Consider the following 24,074-nt stretch of genomic DNA (forward strand, 5'->3'; position numbering starts at 1 on the left):
ATTACAAACAAGAGGACATTCTGATTTTATCTATATTGACATCGGACGTCTTAATGAGAGGTTAAATCATCAAATATATTATTTAAATACAAGACGACTGAGACGTGTACTACTCAGTCCATAGTCCAATGCTGGGCAAGTGGAATACGAAGTCGTAAAGCTTGAAGATGGTGCGGAACAGCATCAAGCACTACGTTATTGAGTCTGTAATTTGGACCCTAATGGGGTTTTACTTAAAAACTTTAACGATAGCTTGTGCCGTTTTAGGTAAATAATTACCCTATAATTAAAAGGTACACAAAGAAAAATATGTATGTGTTTAATTATCTAAGGGTAGTGGGCAGAAGGCCTGGTCTAATTTTGCACCGCAGTTCGGTACTCCCCTGATGGTGGTGGTAGGCAGCTGCACGATCTCCCAGGACTGGTCAGGCGGCAGCAAGTCGAGAGCAGGGAGCGCCGGTAGGTTGCAGTATGTGTCGGTTCCGGTGCACGGTGATATAATTTCAACAGTATAAAACTTGCAGTGTAAAACTTGCAATGTAAAACTTGCAGTCTAAAACTTGTAGTATAAACTTTGCAATGTAAAACTCGAAGCGTAAAACTTGCAGTGTAAAGGTAGCAGTGTAAACCTTGCAGTCTAAAACTCGCAGTCTAAAGGTCGCAGTATAAAACTCGAAGCATTAAACTCGCACCTGTGAATAAATGTCACAGTTATGATATACATATATAAGTATATGTACATTTTGCTCCGCTGACAGTAAACCCGTAGATGGCTTGCGATGAAGGAAGGGCAGAAACCGAAAGCAGTTGATGTGATTGTTTACTGTCAGAACGGAGTTACAAAATGTAAAGCATGTAAAACAAGAATAGGAGAGATAAACAAATAAACAAATTGAAAAGTAATAATGAATACATAATGATGGAACTATGGACACAGACAAAACGTTGAGCTCTAACTTATAGATAAATGCTACTTAATAATGATGTCTTCATAATATTTGTTCAACACTTACCCCTTGGGGTGCGAGACGATGTAAAGGTTGTGGCGTGAACTAAATGATGCCCGGAAAATGAATAGGACCAAGGCGTGAATTTATAACGTAAATTCTTATTGGCCCCGGCGCGTATGAAGACACATAGCTGGTGAACGCAACCGACACAAAGATTGTGCGTCGGTGCGTGAGACGACACCTAGCTAGTGAACGCGACCGAGGCCTGGATCCTTCTCCCGAGCACTGTGTAAACTCTGTGTGCTGGTGCGCGGGCGCATTGGAATTTTTGTTATAAAAACAAAGATCCGTTAAACCAATAGCATGCTCCCACGACCCCACGCCACTTGAGACGTACCGTTACCCGCTAAGGGTTGAACAATTTTTTGCTGTATTGCGATTTATGAGACGTTTCTCGTTATAATATTTTTTTGGTTAAAAGTTTAACTAAGATTTATGGGACGTTAACTTGCAACGTTACATTACCCCGCGCGTCACCGAAGGATTTTGTTTCATTTAAAGGAAATAAAATCCGAACTTATTGATAACAATTTCATTTTTATCCTTTTAAACTCATTCTTTCATACTTCTCGCAAACAAACTAGCAATAGCAATCATTATAAGGATTACTAACGCGACCAAACAATTATGAAGGTTATAGATTCATTCTAATAACCCAAACGAAATATTACGCGGTTAATGGTAATGCTTTAGTTTATGTTGTGTCGCATTATGTTTATTATTTATTCAAACCTATTATTTTTAAATCCTTTATGTGCCATGTTCCAACATTTTTACCGGCCATGTTTTCTAATACATACACTAAGAGAGAATTATTTTTAATTATACATTTTATTTAAAGAATCAAGAATAACGTATGTCTTAACAAGCACGTCTTCTACGCTATCGGAATCGTCCGAAATTTGATTGACTCTATTAGTATAAAACATCCCCAGAAGGAAAAAGAGGACCCAGTGTAGCGATTTGTTTACGTAAGTTGTTAACAATAGCGCCATGTTTAACCTACTTTTATAAATTGGTAAAGAGAGAAAGAAGAAAAAATTAAATGCACCACAATAAGGAAGGTGTTGAACAAGTATTCTACTCAATCTACTCCGTTCTGTTACAAATTCACTAACGAACGTTATGGTTGCTAGTATAAGAATTAAAAAAAATAACACAAAAAAATATGAAAATGATGCGTATAACTGCAACTAATGTGTACGGTCCTATGAAAAAATAGCAGAAGCAAAAAAAGTTACAACATAAGAACAAAATGTATGTTAAACTAAACAAAAACTTTTTTAAATGAAGGATGTACACTTCAGTTGCTGGCAATAGAAAAGGCAAAAATAACGTTTAACAAAATTAATTAAATAAAAAAACAATCACATAACTACACTACAATGCAAAATCAGACCTTTTAATACCACGTTAAGGGCGCCAGTGTGCCGTTATTAGAAAAATATATATATATTTATTTAATTCAAAAAAAGGGTAGATGGCCTGGTCTAATTTTGCACCGCAGTTCGGTACTCCCCTGATGGTGGTGGTAGGCAGCTGCACGATCTCCCAGGACTGGTCAGGCGGCAGCAAGTCGAGAGCAGGGAGCGCCGGTAGGTTGCAGTATGTGTCGGTTCCGGTGCACGGTGATATAATTTCAACAGTATAAAACTTGCAGTGTAAAACTTGCAATGTAAAACTTGCAGTCTAAAACTTGTAGTATAAACTTTGCAATGTAAAACTCGAAGCGTAAAACTTGCAGTGTAAAGGTAGCAGTGTAAACCTTGCAGTCTAAAACTCGCAGTCTAAAGGTCGCAGTATAAAACTCGAAGCATTAAACTCGCACCTGTGAATAAATGTCACAGTTATGATATACATATATAAGTATATGTACATTTTGCTCCGCTGACAGTAAACCCGTAGATGGCTTGCGATGAAGGAAGGGCAGAAACCGAAAGCAGTTGATGTGATTGTTTACTGTCAGAACGGAGTTACAAAATGTAAAGCATGTAAAACAAGAATAGGAGAGATAAACAAATAAACAAATTGAAAAGTAATAATGAATACATAATGATGGAACTATGGACACAGACAAAACGTTGAGCTCTAACTTATAGATAAATGCTACTTAATAATGATGTCTTCATAATATTTGTTCAACACTTACCCCTTGGGGTGCGAGACGATGTAAAGGTTGTGGCGTGAACTAAATGATGCCCGGAAAATGAATAGGACCAAGGCGTGAATTTATAACGTAAATTCTTATTGGCCCCGGCGCGTATGAAGACACATAGCTGGTGAACGCAACCGACACAAAGATTGTGCGTCGGTGCGTGAGACGACACCTAGCTAGTGAACGCGACCGAGGCCTGGATCCTTCTCCCGAGCACTGTGTAAACTCTGTGTGCTGGTGCGCGGGCGCATTGGAATTTTTGTTATAAAAACAAAGATCCGTTAAACCAATAGCATGCTCCCACGACCCCACGCCACTTGAGACGTACCGTTACCCGCTAAGGGTTGAACAATTTTTTGCTGTATTGCGATTTATGAGACGTTTCTCGTTATAATATTTTTTTGGTTAAAAGTTTAACTAAGATTTATGGGACGTTAACTTGCAACGTTACAAGCTACACTAATTAAAGAATAGTAGAGAAAAAACTTTTTATATATACGTGGTAGTCAAGTTACGTACATGACGACTGAGTCGAAACCAGCACGGGTGTGTCGCGGATGGGTTCTGACTGGAATTCCCGATGGCTGCGCGTGCGCAAGCGAAACGCTCGCGCGTACTTCATCGGTTTTACCTTAAAAAACTTACATTAAAAAAGGTTCTCAATTGAAAATAAAGTCCGACTCTTTACAATTGAGTTACTAACAAGTAGTAAAACATTTTAACAATAGATAACTTTGTAAACCAGGGAGGGCAACTATAGCCAAACAATAACCAAAATATATCAAGACCAGCGATCAGTGATAGCGTAGATATATAATTCACACTTTATGCATTAATTATAGGAATGCCAATGCTCACAAATAAGTTTCCAGGGGATGGATAACAGCTCTGCGTACTATAATACTGCGATTGCCAACCCGCATGCCATGTGTGACGAATATGGCATACCTTTCCATAGATATTTTTTTTTTTTGGAGGCCCATGCCATGGTAGCCTGCAGTGGTCTGTATATTAAAAATCAATCCTTCATACTTTTGACCCTTATTACCAAACATCTTATACATATACGTTCAGGAGACATTGGATTAGATATACTTACTAAATAGTAATGTAATGTAACAGTTGAAACGTGAGAAATGTCTTATGATTCAGAGTTATATATGTAATATTTGATATTTGAATAAATATTCAAAGTGAAGCCTCGAGAAGCAGTTCAAGTGTTATGATTGTTGGCGTACGATGTTCCGCAATTGGGTTGTGCGCACTTAAGAATAAAAACGTTACCCACAGAATGCGGAGTCGCGGATGTATAATAAGCTGTCAGAATCGATTCAAGGTTGTATCAGGGTCGTCACAATTAAGGCTTCAAATTCCGCTGTTATGTTACATTAATACATAATACCTATATGCTTTATTGTTGAATTAGTTTTGTTATTTGTTATACTTGATTCACTTTTATTACTACATAATATATTTATACAGGGTGATTGGTTTTACTCGTAGATGTAAAATATATATTTAACAGTGATGCTTCGATATATCTATTTCTCTCCTTTTCATCTGCAACGACTAGTAAGGCTTCACCAATACACAGTTGTTAAAGACCTTCGTCTTCGGCTATGAGAGATGTGAGTTGGATTCGGCAAGTGATCTATATATCGAAGTAACTTGAACTTAGTGTTAACTTTTTTATATTAAAGTAAGAAATATAGTTTATTTACGATTTTTACAAATATTGTCAAGATATTTAAAATTTATTGTGTTTCTCTTAGTTTTATTTTTTCTGAAATAGCTTTGACTAGAGCTATAAATATATATGTACAAGTCCCGGCAATTGATTTGGCACATATACCCTGATGATTGTTAATTGTTTTTTATAATATTAATAAAAGGGTTAAGCGTAATAAAAACACTTTTTGGTGTAAAATGAAAAAGAAATCTTTTTAAATGATCGTAATAAAATTATCATAAAATTTTATGACTTTCAACAGGGTTCGAAAAATGTGACCGGGTCTTGTTTTAGTAAAAAAAAACATTGCCAAAATACTTTAAATAAATAAGATATGAACTTTAAGTAGCCGATCCATCACGTCAACGAAGATAATTCATTAATAACTGACATATTTATCAAAGGGTGCGCGTTTAGCGACATATTCTGTTTTAACTCTTTCATATAATACGGCGATTTAAATATATAGTTGATTTGTATAATAATAAAATGTAAATTCTTTCTTTATTCTTCCAAATCAATTTTATCACCTTCAAAGTAATCCCCGTCTGATAAAACGCCCTTTTACCAACGCTTTTTCCAATCCTCGAAACAATAGGAATAGGTTTTTTACGATATAACCTTCAAGAACTGCTTCGGTTAGATTTATTTCTCCTCGATCAAAAAGGCTTCCTTGCGTTAGACCTTTGAGTTTGTTAAATAATATAATAGCCACAAGTCGCACGGAGCCAATACGGTGTGATTTTGAGGCTTTTTAAAAAATAATAAGCTATTTTCGTATCAATAGAGACTTGACGCGTTTAAGACACAAAATATCTTTCTAAAGACCGCGTCAAAAGGCTATGAATTTCTTTTTCGAAAAATTGAACTATTTTAAGCACCAATCAAAGACATGTGTAACTCGAAGGCAAATAAACATTTTCAGACGCTTGGCAAATGTTTTAGAGGGTTGTACTAACCTAGGAAAAAAATTACCAGCCATCCTAATATCCGAGAGTTTTAAATGACAATATCATCTAATTTTTTGATCACAGACTATCTAACTATTCTTCATAAAACGCATAGAATATTTTTTCTAATAAACTTAATAAAAAAAATTACAGAAATGATATATTCTAAAAATATCATTCAATTTAAGAAAGAGATTGCGAAATAATTATTTAATTAATAACACAAGTTTTAATTAGCCTTAACATAATTTAATTTATTAATTCATTTTTATTAACAACCTCTTTCGATTATTTATAATCTGTGAACATTATAAGAATAATATTGGAAGAACCCATTTCAACAATCAAATCGTACCTCTTTAATGGTTCCTTAACACTTAAAGTTACGAAGGTTTTAAAGGAGCCTGATTTGATAAAAGCTCACTACAAACTCGGACGCTTTTTTGTGATTACCTTTGCAACATGCTTAACACAGACATTTTGTTACAAGTTAAAATACATTTATACTGGTTTTAACTACTTTTTGTTAAAAAAAATGAATAAAACTAAAATAAATCTACATTTAACGAAGCCTTATAGTTTGTCGACAATATTTTGACATGCATACAATTTAATATATATATATTTTAGTTCAATAATAACTTTTAAATATAAAATAGACGTGAATAGATGAATCGAAATGATAAACATATTTACAATATCGACAATGTACGTTTCAATAAACCTGATTCATTAAATTATTCTTGTATGCGCATTACGGAAGATATAATCTTTGTTGAAGGTCGCAAAACATGCCTTACTGCATTATCATCTTAACCTATGCAATTCGATGATTAAACTGAAATAGATGTAATAATAAGCTATGGTAGATATGCGGTGCAGAAGTGTGATTTGCGATCATAAGTCGTGGGTTCGAATCCGGGATATATTATTTAATTCACACTTTATACATTAAGTATAAAGTGTGAATTAGATATAGATTTCATGAAGGAAGCGTCTTCGGCGAAATATAATACAACACTGAGATTACCAACCTGCCAGCTATGAGTTTATTTACACAACCTATTCCAGAGATAAAAAATCACTTCTATATCAATTATTCTGCTTTATTTCAGATGAACCAACAGTGTAAAGTATGCGGCGAGCCAGCGGCCGGGTTTCATTTTGGTGCATTCACATGCGAAGGATGTAAGGTAATTACAAAAATACATATTCATATATCTATTATGATTTCTTTAAACATACCTGACAATCTATCATACGGCAGAGATATATAACCTATTGGTTTATTTTTAAATTCATTTACCACTTAACAGTATATCTACAATTGTAACTTACTTATGATTTGACACAAGCAGTGGAAGTAGCATGGTCGCGGATTTGATTCCCGGGATACAATGTTACATAATTCACTCTTTGTGCATTAATTTTATATCATTGCCACTGCTCACGAACAAAATGCCAAACAATAGATAGCATCGGCCTCTGCGCAACATAATGCGATCGCCAACCCACCCCTAGCTAGGCGATTAAGGTATATCCTGATATAGATGTATTTTGGGGAGGCCTATGCCTTGCATTTTTTGGCTGAAATAAGTAATTAGACCTCAAAAAATATTAAACTTTTTAATTCAATATTATTTTTGACTCTACTCTGCTTCGCAAGGTGTTATAGCTGCTGGAGAAGAATCAGGAAGAAACTCCAAAACAACACATCTTTTAATAAAGTTTAACAATACAGATTTATAAATATACCTAATCAGATATAGCCTAAATGAAATCAAAATAATAAGGCGATATCATTGCCAAAGAGTCTTTCTATCAATTTACCTTCAATATGTGTTTTTTTTTAATTTTGTAAATAATAATAAAAAATTTGTTATTACAAATGAGTTTGAAAATTTTTACTGTCGAAACTTTGATACAGCCAGTTTCTTACGGGTGCATTGTAAATACATTCTGGAAGTCCCCCATTTTTTTAATTATTATAAACTTACAATATATTAACATAAATATATTGCCAGGCCACTGCAAGAATAATTTTTTAGTACACTTATTTATTTAAATCCTCATATATGAGCATTACAAGACTAACTTAAATCAAAACCTGTTAACTTAAATTAAGAAAAATAATGTTACTGTAATTTTTAAAGGCAATGACGTGATAATATTATAGCAAATATAATATGTTAATGACCTTAAAAAAATAATATTTATCGACGCAATAAATTTGATTATATATTATATTGTCATAATTTATAACTTTAATATAATTATATTTTGTGCCTGCCGCACTGGTAATAAATAAAGATTTATCCGATGAATTTAAGAAATTCATAATTTATAATGATAATGATATTTATTTGCCCACAGAATGTCGTTTTTTTGTGTTAAAATTACAGAAAACACACATGTTTGCTCGTGAGTTCAAAAATATAAAATAAAATTTTATTAAAACTGAATGTAAATAAATAATTCTAGTCTATCTTTTCACTTGAGGTTTTAGACCATAGACACTGCAAAACATACGCCTTCCTCAAATATATCTATTGGGGGATATACCATAATCGCCACACTTGGCGATCGCAGTGTGATTTTGTTTCGCAGAAGACGATATTGCATATCCTTTTAAAAATTCTTGATGAGGAGTGGTAATCCCATAGCAATGAACAAAGTATGAATTACTTATGATTGTATCCAGGGAGTCGAATTTGCGACCTACTATCGCAAGTCTCAGTTCCCCACCGCTGGACTACCACTTCCGATTTTTTTATTTAATTGATTACAAAGCCTGTCAATAACGTCACATTTAAAATTTATTCAATAGTTATATATACTTATTGATAAGCTTGTACATCTGTTATAGACGTATACAATATTCTTACGAGGATTATATCAATCTTAAACTTAACGGCTACAACGTTATTACGAATAAAAAACCTTTTTTTATTGACTTAAAAAGCAAAATTATCATTAAAATTGCATTTAAATACACAAACACATTATCAGGTTTATTCAATGAAATATCGAGGAATATATTTATTTATTTATAACTTAAATGAATAGCCTACATCTGTTTATATTGATCGGAGTGTCTATAAAGTAAGTAAGAGATATATATTGTATTTAAAACAGCGCAACAATCTGATATGTTTACTAGTTCCATATTCAGACAATAGAAAAAAGCATTTAAATGATGTAAATATTATTTCAATTTAAAAGGAAAATAATTAAAGAATTATAATGTAAAATAAAAAAAAAATTAATGAAGTAAAAATATGTATATATTATATGAAAATATCTATTTGCCTTTATCATGCCTAAGTTCAAGTTAAGAATATTTTATAGGTTTTAATTAATTAAAAATATATCCTGAAGTTCGTTCAATAAATTGTATCATATTCATTGAATATTGTTTCAAAAGTTTCGCAGTTAAAGACATTGCTAAAAGCATGTGTGAAAATGTAGGTTTAACGCAAAAAATATTCTAAATCCCATTTATCATCGTCGTCATCACCATCACCATTATCTTCATGATATCAACCATAAGACGATCATTGTTGAATACGGATCTGCTTCATAGATCTTCAATAAGACCGTTTGAAAGAAATCGGCTTTTTGTATTTTCCAAAGACCTTAGCAAATACAGTTTTATCTTTATCTTATCAGCTATCTTATATAGGAATCAGGGAAATAAAAAGCTTAAAAGTTTTCATAACTAAAAATTCTACTTAATCCAAAATAATTTGTAATACGAAAGCTTTCTTTAATCTTTGCCAGATAAAAGCTCTAAGAGACCATTCGTTTCGCATTTATTTGCCTCGTCGTGTTTTATGACTACAAATTGTTCGCAACGACTGACGCCTTGAACTATTTGGCATGTGCCACCGCGTCCTATCTTTGCGCCAACATAGTGCCAAGTGCGCAAAGACGCTAAATGTGACGATTTATAGAAACCATTCAAAACTCAACGGACGGACAACTGAATGGCCGCATGTAAACGGAAAGTCACGTCTCGTACGAAATGAATCATGTTGATTGGTGGAACAGGTCTGATATTTAGATGAGTTTAAAGCTCCCATGAATAAATAGAGATCTTAAAATACGAACATTTTTTACGATATTTCTAGTGCATTCGAAATGAAACATTTTCGAATTCTATCTCAAGTATTTAATGGAATCAGGCGTTACTCCGCGGAAGTCCACTCTAAGTAAGAAAAGGACCAATATTTAGCCACTTCCGCACATACAGTGGTAATAGTGCTAACACTCGAGTGTTTGGCACTAATCGGTGTAACATAGCTCCTGAAGATGCCCCGTGGAGGGGTGAAACACGTGTTGAGTGATTTGGTGGTGGCGGTTGTGTGATTCGCATTGTTTGCCGCATGCGCATTTATCAGCGAGCTGCATGTGCGGAAGTGGCTAAATATTGGTCCTTTTCTTACTTAATTCTATCTCAAGTTCAGTCTTGTGTAGAATACTGTAGCAATCTGTGGAATGAAGTACCAGCTTGAAACTTTGGACTCCATAGAATAGAGCCAAGAGGCACATTGGTAACAATACTTTGGTATGCACTAAGATTCACAGTTTGGAGCATCGGAGCATCGAAAAGTTCTCAGTTTATCGCTATTTCAGACTACATTTTGGAGAGTGTGCAACGGAATTACACCATACAATTTTTCTTCCTTCTGAAAACAAGACGCAAGGATTCACATTCCTACACGGTTAAAATTCCTACCACCCACACTAAGCGTTTTACTAATACTCTTAATAGTGTGAACCGCTAAGAAGTCTAAAAACCTACCGGCGTTATTGCTTCCAGACAATTATAAGGAGTCTTAAAGACAAGAGTGAATGGATTTATTCTGGGCAAGCATGTACTACTTTAGCCTTGTCATCGCTTAAGATTAGACAAGACAGGTCAAATTCTTCGTTTCTTGCATTTCTTCGTTTCTTACAATTCTTCGTCGCTTGCATTTGCTAAGTTAGATTTCGAGGTACCCTAAAAACTTATTAATTATGGTAATGACAAAAAGTCCAGTTAAAATTGGATGTATTTATAATTTTAAGTAAATAGTTTGACACGAAGAGCTATCTCTCTCTCTCTCTCTCTTCCTCTCTCTCTCTCTGTGTGTGTGTGTTTTTAATGTCATATTTATTGCCAGATACATAAAAAATTGTTAATTTTTTGGACCCCATTGAGGCAGAATGTGTTCTCGCTATCTTACTGTGTGTCACCTATTGGATATAGATTTTCAATATGTCCTTTTGAAAGCACCTTGCTTGCAGCTTCTTCAAACAATCTAACAAGGTTGACGGAAACGACATTACTTTCCGATCCTCCTAATAAATTAATTTATATATATATATATATATATATATATATATATATATATATATATATATATGAATGACATCAAATACCATTGGAATTTGTATATAGAACAGTAAATAGTGGACGCGACAGGTAGCTCAGCAAATTATTATCAAATTTATAATTATTAATATTGGTCACATGTAACGTTACTTGATTGATGACATGAATCCCTGTGTAACGTTGCTATTACGTGTCGTCATAGAAATTTATCTGCTATTCATATATTTATATTGATTTATTAACACTTAACATATCAACACCTACTAGATACCCATTTCTATCATTGCGGGAACGTAACGACCCGATTTCATATTTCCTGTTTGTATGTATGAAATATTTAATATTTCTTATAATTTTAAAAATAGTATTTTGACCATTTCTATTAAAACACAAAATATATAATTTTTATTCCATTGCTCAAAATTGGTTATATGACCCACATGATATGTTTAATGTTAAAAGACATCGTCGTCGTTATCAATATTTGTTGTAAGGCTTTACCTATTGCACAAAAGCCTCTTAGATCCAATAAGTCTGGTGGAAACAGCTTCCATCAAACATTTTCTTTATTTTTGCTACATACTTATCTGCATTTGTCCATCAACTCTGTATGTATTTTAAATTAGTTACATATTCATCGAGATGAGATCATACTATGTATTTAAATAATTAATTGGATGAATTAATGATTTGCTATAAGAATACGGATGAAATCATAATTTAATTGGGTTCTTATATTTGTATAATGAATTTATAAAACATGTATATTCATAATATAAACCGTTAATTTTTAATCATTTTTAATTAAATTATAAACTGATTAATACATTCAGGAGGTTATATATATATATCTTCCACTAGGGGGACCTATAATTAAGGATGAGGAAAGTTTCTGGATACGGGCAGTGTAAGTCGTAATCTTTAGCTAATTTGAATGTTATCAAGGGGTCTATTTATTATTTCTGGAATCCTTCATATGTAACAATTCAACAAATTACAGTATATAAACACACACACACATATCAATGTATAAATATGTATGTATATGTAATTGTTTAAGTGTATAAATAAATAATCATAAATTGGATAAAGATTTTTTTAAATATCATATCATTACGTTAATTATATTATATTATTACCGAAATCGTTCATTTTTGTTATTTATATTGACCTATTAAAAAAATTTACATCTTTAAATCACCGTGATAAATAAAAAAGTGTTTGTACTTTATGTTTATTATATATAATAAATAACATAATCTACACTAATCATTGTATAAATAAAAAAAATTAAACATACGATCTACGCAACAAAATAAAAAAACCGATTGCTATGAGAGGCAAGAGCAATCGCTATCGTCAATAAAAGAACGCGACCGGTAATAAGTCGAAGGAGAGACCGGGTAGCGAATTGTCTTCGCCGCAAGCAATTTGCTACCCCGAATCAATTTGCCAGGTTTTTGTCGCGCGATAATGGCGGCCGATTCAATTTTCTGTCGAGTGCGTCGAACGCGCCTCTCTCGGCTCAGTTGTTTTGCTATAACGGACCCCGAGAACTGGAAGCATCGGACTCGGGCCTGATTTATACACTTACCCACCTCACACTGTCAATACCACGTATACTCATTCACAACTCGCATTAGTAATAATTATAATTTTTATTTTATTATCTGTATTTACATACACACACACATATATATATATATATATATATATATATATATATATATATATATATATATATATATATATATATAAATAGCTGACTCTATCATATTTATCATCGTGCTGAAAGAAGTCCTTGCAGAGACTTCCCCCAAAGCCTTTTACTGCCCGTATCCATGGACCTCCCGCAACATAACCTTTGGTTCTAGAAGCATCAGCCTACTTCCTTACCTATATTAAAGTCGAAACGAAATATATTAAAAAAAAAACTAAATTAGTATATCTGTTATTCTGCCTAAGTTTCATACCTATAAAATAAAATATTTAAATGCATTTTTTTATGAGCGCCCTCTTATGCCCCCTTCCAGATTTAATTTTATAAAATTAGTTCTTAGCTGTTCTCCACTAAGCATAATAAATATTTTTACTAAATTTCAAATATCTGCGATTAATGGTATTGGAGATATCGTGATGAATCAACACTTGCAAATCTCTTATACGTTATATATATATATATATATATATATATATATATATATATATATATATATATATATATATATATATATATATATATATATATGTAGTATGTATATATATATATATTTATATACGTGTATATATATATATATATATATATTTATACATACTCTAGTCTAGTGTGTAGAGCGTTACATAAAATGTGGTTGGTAAAGGTCGCTTACCATGTATTCTCATGCTTGTAATAAAAAGCACACATTCACATGCATATAATAAAAAGCGAATATTCTAATACAACAAACAGAAAGCTCAACTGTATTTATTTATATAGATACGTTTTTGTAATGACATAAGGTTCTACAAGAAGAGACTAATCGGTTCATTATTTATGACCTTGTGTCGGTCATAAATTGAACAGCGATAAACAAAACAGTTTCACCAATTACAAATACGTTAAAACTGGAGGGAATGTCGTTGCAATGTAAAATAATAAATATTTTTTATCAACCTATTTATTTAAATTTTACTTAGAATCGTCTTACAGATTAGCACACAAATATATTCCGCATTATTATTACAAAGTAATCAAACGTTTAAGGTACCAGATATATCTAGATAAACATAGATACAACAGATAGATACAACAATGCCTATTGTATCTATTGTATCTATGGTATAGTACGTGTATCTAAACGTAGTAAAAGACCGATGTCCGCTGGAGCCTAAAACTTCTCTAGTGACGACCACAAGCCGATAGAAGGTGCATGAATTGCCCCCTCACTAGGTGAAACGACGACATAGTTAAAGTGGCAAGAAGTTCCTTTATGTGGGCAGCGCAGGTCCAGATATCATGGCTATTTTTGAGAGAGGCCTTATAAGGGTGCCCATAGGCTAAAAAAGGACAAAAGATTGTTCTTTATAAGTCACCTAGATACAACTAGATAAATCTATTTATCTCTTATAATATTATGCTTAAAAATAACTCTGTAACTTAAGTTGATGACACTATACATATTGTCTCTATTCTCCAGTATGGTTTAAGTATTTTAACAATAGAGATAAGTTATATTATATAAGGCGTATACGAATCACAGACTAAAAAGCGCAGCGGAGAACGTTTGATAGGTGGACATATGAGCTTCGTTAAGGTTTTTGGTATATATATATAATTGAGTAAAAATTGAAATAATATTGTTTATATATATAAATTTTAGCTGTTTTTACCCATAACAAAATTGTTTATAATAAAAGGCTGCTGTGACTCGCAGCTGGGAGAAGAAAGATCCGTAATAATTAAAAACTCCTCTCTCAACTTTTTACGCACAGTAAAAAACCCTTCTTCTTGTATGTATGTATGTGTAAACTGCTCTCTCCTTCATGTGTTGTACATATGTATGTGTATATAGTAATGTGTGTATTTGTATATATGTTCATATGTATATATATTTTTTTAATGGTATGTTTGTATATATGCATGTATTTGTATGTGTGTACACCCTAAACTGCCCTCTACTTCATGTGTCTCACCTTCATCTATGTAAGTGTTCTTGTATATATATATATATATATGTATATATATATATATATATATATATAAATATATATATATATGTGTATATAGTAATGTGTATATTTGTATGTATGTTTATATATATTAGTATTGGTATGTTTGTATATATGTATGTACTGTCGTCGCCTTCATGTCTCTCATCTCCATCCAAAGGTTGTCTAGTAGATATCGTCTCGAGTAATAAGACCGTCTCTTGTACTGTATGAATTGTTTATTTTTTTCGCCTCTATTATTGTGTATGGTATCAAAAGCATGTTAATTAATATATAAATAAATAAAACCTGATGTTACAAATTAGAATTAATAACAAAAATCATTGGACGCTAGTCGCTTTTAATAGGTCTTTTTTATGTTTATGGTCTATTTTGTTTGGAACAGGGACTTTATTTACAAATATTTTTTTCAGGGTTTTATCTTTATTCTACACTCACTTTCATTCTTCTCAATTTCTTTTATTCTTACCTTTTATCCTTAACAATATCTTGCAATTTTTTTTTGTTCTTTCATTCCTTCTTGCTTTTATCGCCTTCCTTTCCTCATCTTTTTTACTCTTAGGTGGCTAGGTATAATTTTATTTCTAATCTTTATTTTATTCTTACATTTTCTATCATAATCTTTTCATATCACAGGTTTGTCTAGATTAGATTTTTTAATACATTAGAGTCTTGTCTTACATTCTATTATTATTTAATAAGTTCTTTTACATGTGCATATTATTCATTTTGATTCAAGTTTTCCTACTTGGTTTTGTTATTTTTTATTGCATTACTTACCACCCTGTGAGCAAACGACAGAAATGATGGGCGAAGGTTGTCGTCGCCCATCATTAAGGCGATGCTTTCCGTATCTATTTTCATTTTAGTCAACGTTTCCAGGGCACTGCGCATCACCCAAATCCGTTCATCAGCATTCATCTTTACATCAACCACTTATAAAGGCTTATTTACATTTCATCTCGTTGCATTTCGTTTCACGATTTATGACACAAATCCACAGAACGTTGATTAGATGTTTAACATAATTAAGAATTTATTCAAATGAATCTAAAACAAACATAGCCGAGAAACAAATCGTGGGCGGTAAATAAATTGTACAAAACCACCTTTATTACAGTGATTTAAGAGCTACGTTCACTCCTACATCATTATAGAACGTGATTTGCAATTTAATGTGTTCCATTTTAATTTTTATGTTATAACTACAAATTTCGAATGTTTAGGGAAGAAATATTTAATGAATGTATCGAAGATGTTTAAATGGACCACCCAAACTTATTATTTATTGATTTTACTTTATATTTATATGTACTACTATGAACTAAAATTAAAACTTTCGGGCATTACAAAGGCAGGTAAAGTTTTATTCTGTAAAATTTGAAATATCACTTACATCAGCTTAAATCATTTTAAAGGATGTTTTATATCAACAACGCGTCAAGCCTCGATTGGTGCCAAGATTACTCCAAATTTTGAAAAAAAAAAAAGATTCAATAACTCTACTCATATCGTTCCGCAAGCACTGTATTTTCCTGATTTGGCTCCGTGCGACTTATGGCTATTCAATGCTAAAGGCCAGTGCAGGGACCCCGTTTTGACACGATTTAGGAGGTAAAAACTGAATCGAAAAAGGTCTTGAAGCCTATTCCTTAACCCTTAATAGCCTAGAGTTTCAATTTTGATACCAATCTTTTAAACCAAATGTTCACATTACTATTAGTTTTTTTTAAAGGTTGGCTGTACGTATTTTACTGTTGTATAATATTCTTTCCAACGAAATTAAAAAAAAATCTATTTTTCCCTTCATCTAGACCCTCAAGAAAACACAGTAATATTAAAACGAATCACTTTCGTTAATCAGACTACTTAGGGTTAAAAAGACAATTCCGACTGTTTTCAGGACTGGAAAAGTTATTAGTTTTATTAGTCCTTTAAAGATAATAAGTTAACTTGTTAAACAGCTAGATCATTTTAATTAAGGAATCAATGAACTCCAAAATAATAAAAAACTTAATTGAAATATAGTAAGAAAAACCTTTTTTAAATATGCAACATTCCATACTAAAACTAAATATCGTTTACAACCTGACCCTGTACTGCCAGATATTACTAGCCTTTTGCATTAAAATAAAAAAATACTGTAACGTATTACAGAGTCATCACTGTATACAGGCTGATTGTAAATAGATTTAAAAGCTTGAAAGTTTTTAAACATATCACACTGTATATTTCATAGTGATCGCTTTGTTCAATTTCGTAATATTATTATAAATACATTTTATTAAGGCATATTTATATATATATATTTTTATAAATTAATTTAATTATTTGATTGTAAATAAGTTATTATTTATGACGAACAAATATTTGTGTGATTTGGCGGTATAAATAACAACGCATTGATGTCTTCTAGAGTGAGAGGTTTAGCACTTGAATTTCCGGAACCTTAATTAATTTTTATATATTATTATGTGTATAGGAACATTTAAAGTGATAACTTATGTAAGTTATAGAAAGAATAAAAGAATAATCCAATTTAATAGAATCTAGAAACATATTAAACTATCCTATAGCGCATAACTCAACTTACGAGGATCCCAAACACGCCCTGAGACTTTTTTCCGAACTGTGTTATATTTATATTGTAAGGATAACAACCTCATCATTATATTGATAGTAGCAAAGACATCACTATTACAACATCACTAAGCCTAATTTTTCTATATATAAACTAACATTTGATCACCAAATGTGTTAGTAAAGGTTTTTTTTAATTTATCAAAGTTTGTGTTGGATGTAAATAACATAACAGAACCTTTCACTAGCGCCTTCGAGCCTCAATGCAAAAGGTTTAAACGCTGACACTCGAAATCGTATGCCTTTTTTACGTTTGTCAATCACATTGCAAAAGCGTATACTATCAATTAACCTTAGAACCCGAGTTATTGCCATCTCACGCAATTGGCTACCGCTCTTTACCTGGCATGTCGTTTCGATATACTCATATTACAAAGTGTCGGAATTGTGACGTAATACGTTTATTTTTATTACCATGTTAGAACTTAGATTTGTAATCGACAATTAGGTACTACATAAATATCAGTGTGTTCTGTTTATAGATATTCACTAGTTTTACACATTGTGTAATAGCTGACAAAATGGCTTATAGACATTTTCTACCAGTAAACCTATGGTGAACAGAGTCAGTACGCAGGTGTGTGAATGTGATAAAAAAATTATTTAATTACGTAATATATAATGAAATGAACAGCATTCAGGAAACGAAATATTTCTTCGTCCAGAATACCGAAATATTTGAAGACAAACATCTTTCACCAATGTGTATTCCCGGTGATGACATACGGATCCGAGACGTGGTCATTTACGAGGGATCTATTGTTACTCAATGATCAATGGAGTGGGCAATGCCCGGAGTTTTGCTGCGAGATCGAATAAGAAATGAAAAGAACCACGGAGGAACCAATATCACCGATGTAGCTCTAAAAATTGCTCATCTGAAGTAGCAGTGGGTCTTGAAGCCGATGGTCGTTGGGGCCGAAAGGCAAGTGGTGACCATGAGTCGATAGACGCAGCGTGGGTAAGCCGCCCACTAAGTGCATCGACGACATATGGTCGCGAAATGTCGCAGAATACAGGCAGAGCAGGACCGCTCATCTTCGCGATCTTTGAAATAGGCTTTTATCTTGCAGTGGGCGTCTATAAGTTTAAAAGATAGATAGATACATAGATATACCATATCGTATTCTATGAATAAATTATTTTACGAATGATAATTAAAAAAAACATATTAATTTTCACAAAAGGAACTTGTGTCATATTTTTTTTATTTGTAGTCACCATACACCTATATCCTAAAACGGTAAAGACATGCTATCTACCTCATTTATAATTTTTTTTTCTTTCTGAATCTCCAATTTTTACATCTAATTACTAAAGTCTAAGATCTTATCGTAGTTTTTTACGAATCCTAATTATTATATCATAATTATGTCTTTATACGTATTAGTCTAATAGATAGCATTTAACTTGATGGTATAGCTTGTTAGTTTTTTTTTGTTACACTTATAAAAAATAATTTACTTCTTATTGATTTAAGCTGCATTATATACAAAATTAACATTAGCTTTATATCTTATTTACTAATTTCTTATCTGTTTGTTATACTATTTCTAATTTTCCCATTTATATTACACAAACTCAATTAGCGCTGCCTGATGATTTGGCAACTACCGTCGCCATTGTTCCGACAGGAAACCTAGAGCTACCGTTACTGTCCAAAACATCTTTCATCACCAGGGCTGTGAACGGGAGAAGGGTGAAAATAGTCTATCATCGAAGATGATCTCCAGCAAGCCGCTAAAGTCTAACCTAAAAATATATCTGTAGTAATGCTTTAGAAATTTATTTCATATGTAAAGAGATTGTTCGTAAAGAAAACAAATTTAATCTCTTCTTAGCGATAGATAATAATAAATAAATAAAAAAATAAACAATTAATATATTTACAACCATACAGTAACATAACAGTTAATATAGTATTTATTTTCGGCCCTTGTTTTTAAGGACATCTCGTTCTTTCCCAAACATGGCATATTATTATTGTCATGCTAGTCTTTTATCCTTTTTAATTTCTTCTATTTACTTCTATTTTCTTTTCTACCTTTTCTTACCTTTTCTTTCATACGTAGCCTTACTTCCATTGCCTTGTCTGAAGTATTCTACATTTACATGTTCTTTAACTTTCGTTTGTCTATTTTTATTTTATACGTGTATATTAATGTTGTTTTTCCTTCTTATATTTTATGTCACAGTTATTATCATTTCACGGCTTTTTTTCTTTTATCAGCGTTTTTAAACAGTGGTACGTATTTATGGGCAAAGGTCCGTCAAGTGCATGAAATTTAAACGAAGCCAAATTTAAAGAGCAAATGCATTGGTCGATGTTGTAATAATAATAGGGTATCGTGAAAGTGTAACATGACATTAAAAATTTTACACCCACAAGCGAAAGGTATCTGCATAAAAATGTGCTTAAGTAATTTCGGTGCGTATCGCGTTCTCTTCTTTTCTTTTCTTTTTTGAAATCGAAAATGTATCAGAAAGAAAGAAAAAAAAGATATTACGTAAGAATAATGAAATTAAAGATCCGAAGCGCGAATGTATTGGATATTATAATGAAGTTTAATATGCGTACGCGGCATGAATAATTTATACGCAGAGCTTTTGGACTCTGTGATCTGGCATCGGTTTATTTTGAAATGTTCCGTTAAGCGTATACGAAATTTTTTTTTGAATAAAATGGGAGGGGCAGCGATCTTTTTGTTACCTCGCACTTTAAGCTGTTCGTCAGCTTTTACAAGTTTCGTTGGAGCTTTTAAAATGTTTAATTTCTTTATAAAGCTACAATTTTGTATCAAAATTATGCGTAATTTGTAAAATAGACTTAAAAATACCTATAAAATTTACACATACATTTAATACATAAAGATCTCTTTTCATTGGTAAATATAGTTAAGACATGGTCCGTGTAAACTTTCGCAAAATTCACCAACGAAGCTTTTATTATATAACATGTAAGAAGGCTTTTATTGTCAATTCTTATTTAATTCTGGAAAGTTGTATGCTTTTTCTTGCCTATATATGTTAAGGCAAAAATATTTGTACTAAAATAAAATTTATTTGAATTTAAACGTGAATTTTATTTTATGATAGTAACTATATTAAGTAGCGGTAGTCTCTTACTCGGGAGCGTACGTCACGGGTTCGATTCTCGTGCTATATAGGATTTAAACTACTCACAAACAAGTTTCTAGAGGATGGGTAACTGCTTTCTCTGCGTACTATAATACCACACTGCGATCGCCAACCCGCCTGCCAAGCGTGGCGATTATGACATATCCCACCATAGATATCTTTGAGGGAGGCCCACGCCCTGCAGTGGGCTTCTATGAGCTGAAACTATCACGACCACGATTAAGTAAATAATAAGTAACTTTCATCGTCATTACGTTTCAATTTCCAAATTTTAACCAAATTCTTAACTAAGACATATTGCAAAGTGATTGACAAGTTCTAACTTGTTGATCTCGTGTAAGGCAAAGCGGTAATTATGTATTCGTATAACTTCGAAGTATTAAAAAGTTTCAAAATTTTAAGTGAAGTTTGCGAATAACATATTTTTTTTAAATCATTTTTGGAAATTTTTCGATATTCTCGAAATTTCCTTAACACTAGAAAGGCTGAACTAGTATTAACCTATATTGCCTTAAAGCAGTCAAAGTAATTACTGTGTGAAAGAAATACTTGCGAAAGCCTTTCTATATCCTTAGACTGAAAATAAATTGTTAAAATTGGACAATTTCATTATTACTATCTTACACTAGATATCCCGTCGCATTCCAATAGACAGAAAAATATCAATAAAACATATATGTAACAAATAAATAAATAATTTTATCTATAAATACTAACCGGTGTGATAATTTTCAGCGCATCAACTTTAAAACGCGCGATGTTCAGAGCGAGCTGTCAATCGTGTGAACTTCATAGCGCACTGTCAAATGCAAATAATTCAAGTTGAATTTTATTTTCCTGAATTAACTTTTACCAAAGATGTAACCCTCTATAAAATATTGATAAACTCATAAAGCATAGATGGGCATAAATGTTAATGGCTCTTGCATTTTTACAGACAGAAAATACGGGATTATTTGTTATATATATTTCCCGTGTCATTTATTTCTACGAGCTACAACTGTGTGTATTACATTGTATAGTTATATATTAGAGAACATAAAATACTACGAAATATACATACAATTATAACTTTGGTCAACATTGAACAAAGTCACACATAAGTTGCAATTTTATTTATTTATTCTAATTACTCTGACTGTCAACCCAATGTCGTGAAGATATAATGCGATGTCTTCGTTGATTCTTATTAAATAATCAGCTGTACCCCGCCCGCTTGCGTGACTCGCATGGATTTCTTTGGGTGACATTTTAATATTACATTATAATAATTTTTCTACAGTAAAAGAAGCCTTAGTTACTCACTTACATCAGCTACCTGCCAATATAAGTCTCGTCAAAATCGATTCAACCGTTTCAGAGATTTTGCGGTACAAACAGACAGACGAAAATTTGAAAAATTGTGCAATAAAATTTTAGCATATATATGTTTATATGCACGTAGTAAAAAGCGGTTTGTAATACAAACAGACACTCCAATTTTATTTATTTGTATTATATATATAAATTTCAATTAATTTGTGCAGTGGCAATAGCTAACACCATCTATCGTCGCCAAAGTAACAACATTTCGAAATTTATTTCGAATTTTTCGTTCAAAATTGCTTGTTCCGCTGGTAGATTTATTAATTTTTTATAAAAAAATACATATATAACAGTAAGTAAGCCAGTCCAACTGAATTATTAAAGACAGTCGCCGGAGAAAGTTTTTAAATAGATTATGTCATATGTACAAAATTCGCTGCGTCAAATAATGTCGTTTGTGTTGTGAGGGCACAACGGTTCCAAATTCAAACATCGTTAACGGACTCAACACTTTCTTTTCCTTTGTGCCATCCAGCCAGTGGACAAGGCGACTCGTTTCGATAATCGAATCGATATTGAATCGAGAGATGATTAAATCGATTACGAATTATAGCTGTAACGGTAGTGATTTGTGATTTTCGAACGCTGATTAGATCTATTGTTAGGTTTTTGGGTGCTCAAATAGAGTGCTCATTAAAAATGATCCCTCGAAACACGTTGCCAATGTGTTGGGTTCAATCGATTGTCATTGTACGATCCGATTATTTGGTGGGCGTTTGAAAGGAAACGAAAGTAGGATGTTAGGATCTCAGTGCAATAGCATCGGAGAGTAGACTGTGAACATCACTTAAATTTATTGTGAATTTACATTATGTTTATCACTTGTTGATGGAATTGAATACAAGTACATTCATTCCATTTTTAATAAATCTGTTTTTACTATTCTCTCCTTTGACAGTGAGTTGCTATTCAAATCTTTGAATACTGGATTACTGTTACTGCAAATATAAAGAACCTCTTTGGTTACGCTGAATTGTAAAATTAAAAAAAATAACGTGAATTTCTCTAAAATAATTATACACGTATTTAAAAAATATATCGTATTATATAGCTAAAATATGACATCTTCGCATATGCGCTGAAAGGAATATGATGTAATATACCTGTAAAAAAAATTAATTGTCTAGTGCAGTGTTACCTTTCCAAATCTTTATGATCCATGCTTCGCCATAGCGTTTCTAAAATTCATATGGGGAGTGTACCCTTTCTAAAATTCATGTACTCCCCCCCCCCCCTCTCTAAATAATAAACGTAATTTTTGATATTAAAAAATTAAATTATTGACTTAACAAACTAAATGATAGGTTTCACAAATTATTTACTATGGGATTGTTAGCTAAATTGCTAAATTTATAAACATATTTTAATTAAGACTTTTCTATATTTATTTATATATTTCTACCTGTGATTTGCGATCGTAGGTCGCGTGATCGATTTACGGATTCAATCTTATAATTCACACTTTGTGCATTAATTATATAGGATAGCAAATTCACAAGTTTCCAGAGGATTGACAGCAACATCCTTTGCATACTATAATACCACATTGCAATCGCCAACCTGTCAGCTAGGCGTGGCGATTATCGTATATCCCCCATAAATATCTTTAGAGGAAGCTTGTTGCAGTTGACATGTATTGGCTTAAAATAAGAAGTAGATTTCTATGTAGTATACATCTATTATTGTTTACTATCTGTTCCTACAGATTGTACTGTATGACGTAATTGGCATGTCGCATTCGAATAGAGTGTTAACCTGATTACTTTATACAGGTTGATTTTTAATAGGTGCAAAAGATTCATACCTTTAAAACTTTAACATCTATAGCCAATTACCTTTTATTATTACTTATTTCTTACACGTGTGTAAGTAATATAGATTGATATATCTGTTGTTGTAAAAACGATGTTATGTAACGCGATTTCAGTGTAAGAATGAAGGCCTGTAGTTATTGGCATGTTAGATCCCAAAAGAATTTTTTTTAACATATTTAAAAATAATC

The 24,074-nt window shown here is 32.2% G+C and overlaps 1 protein-coding gene across 1 annotated transcript in view; it reads left to right on the top strand.

Annotated features, from left to right (window-relative positions):
• The window catches only part of LOC137919414 (protein embryonic gonad-like), a 158,436-nt gene that overhangs the window by 79,888 nt on the left and 54,474 nt on the right, over positions 1–24,074 (top strand). The window contains exon 2 of the mRNA XM_068762485.1: positions 6,960–7,037. Coding sequence (XP_068618586.1) covers positions 6,960–7,037 — 78 coding nt within the window. The remainder of the gene's footprint in view (positions 1–6,959; positions 7,038–24,074) is intronic.

Source organism: Battus philenor, unplaced genomic scaffold (assembly GCF_028537555.1).
Source record: "Battus philenor isolate CCGP_79_NKW_IND1 unplaced genomic scaffold, ilBatPhil1.0.hap1 SCAF_16, whole genome shotgun sequence".
In the NCBI taxonomy this organism is placed as follows: domain Eukaryota; kingdom Metazoa; phylum Arthropoda; class Insecta; order Lepidoptera; family Papilionidae; genus Battus; species Battus philenor.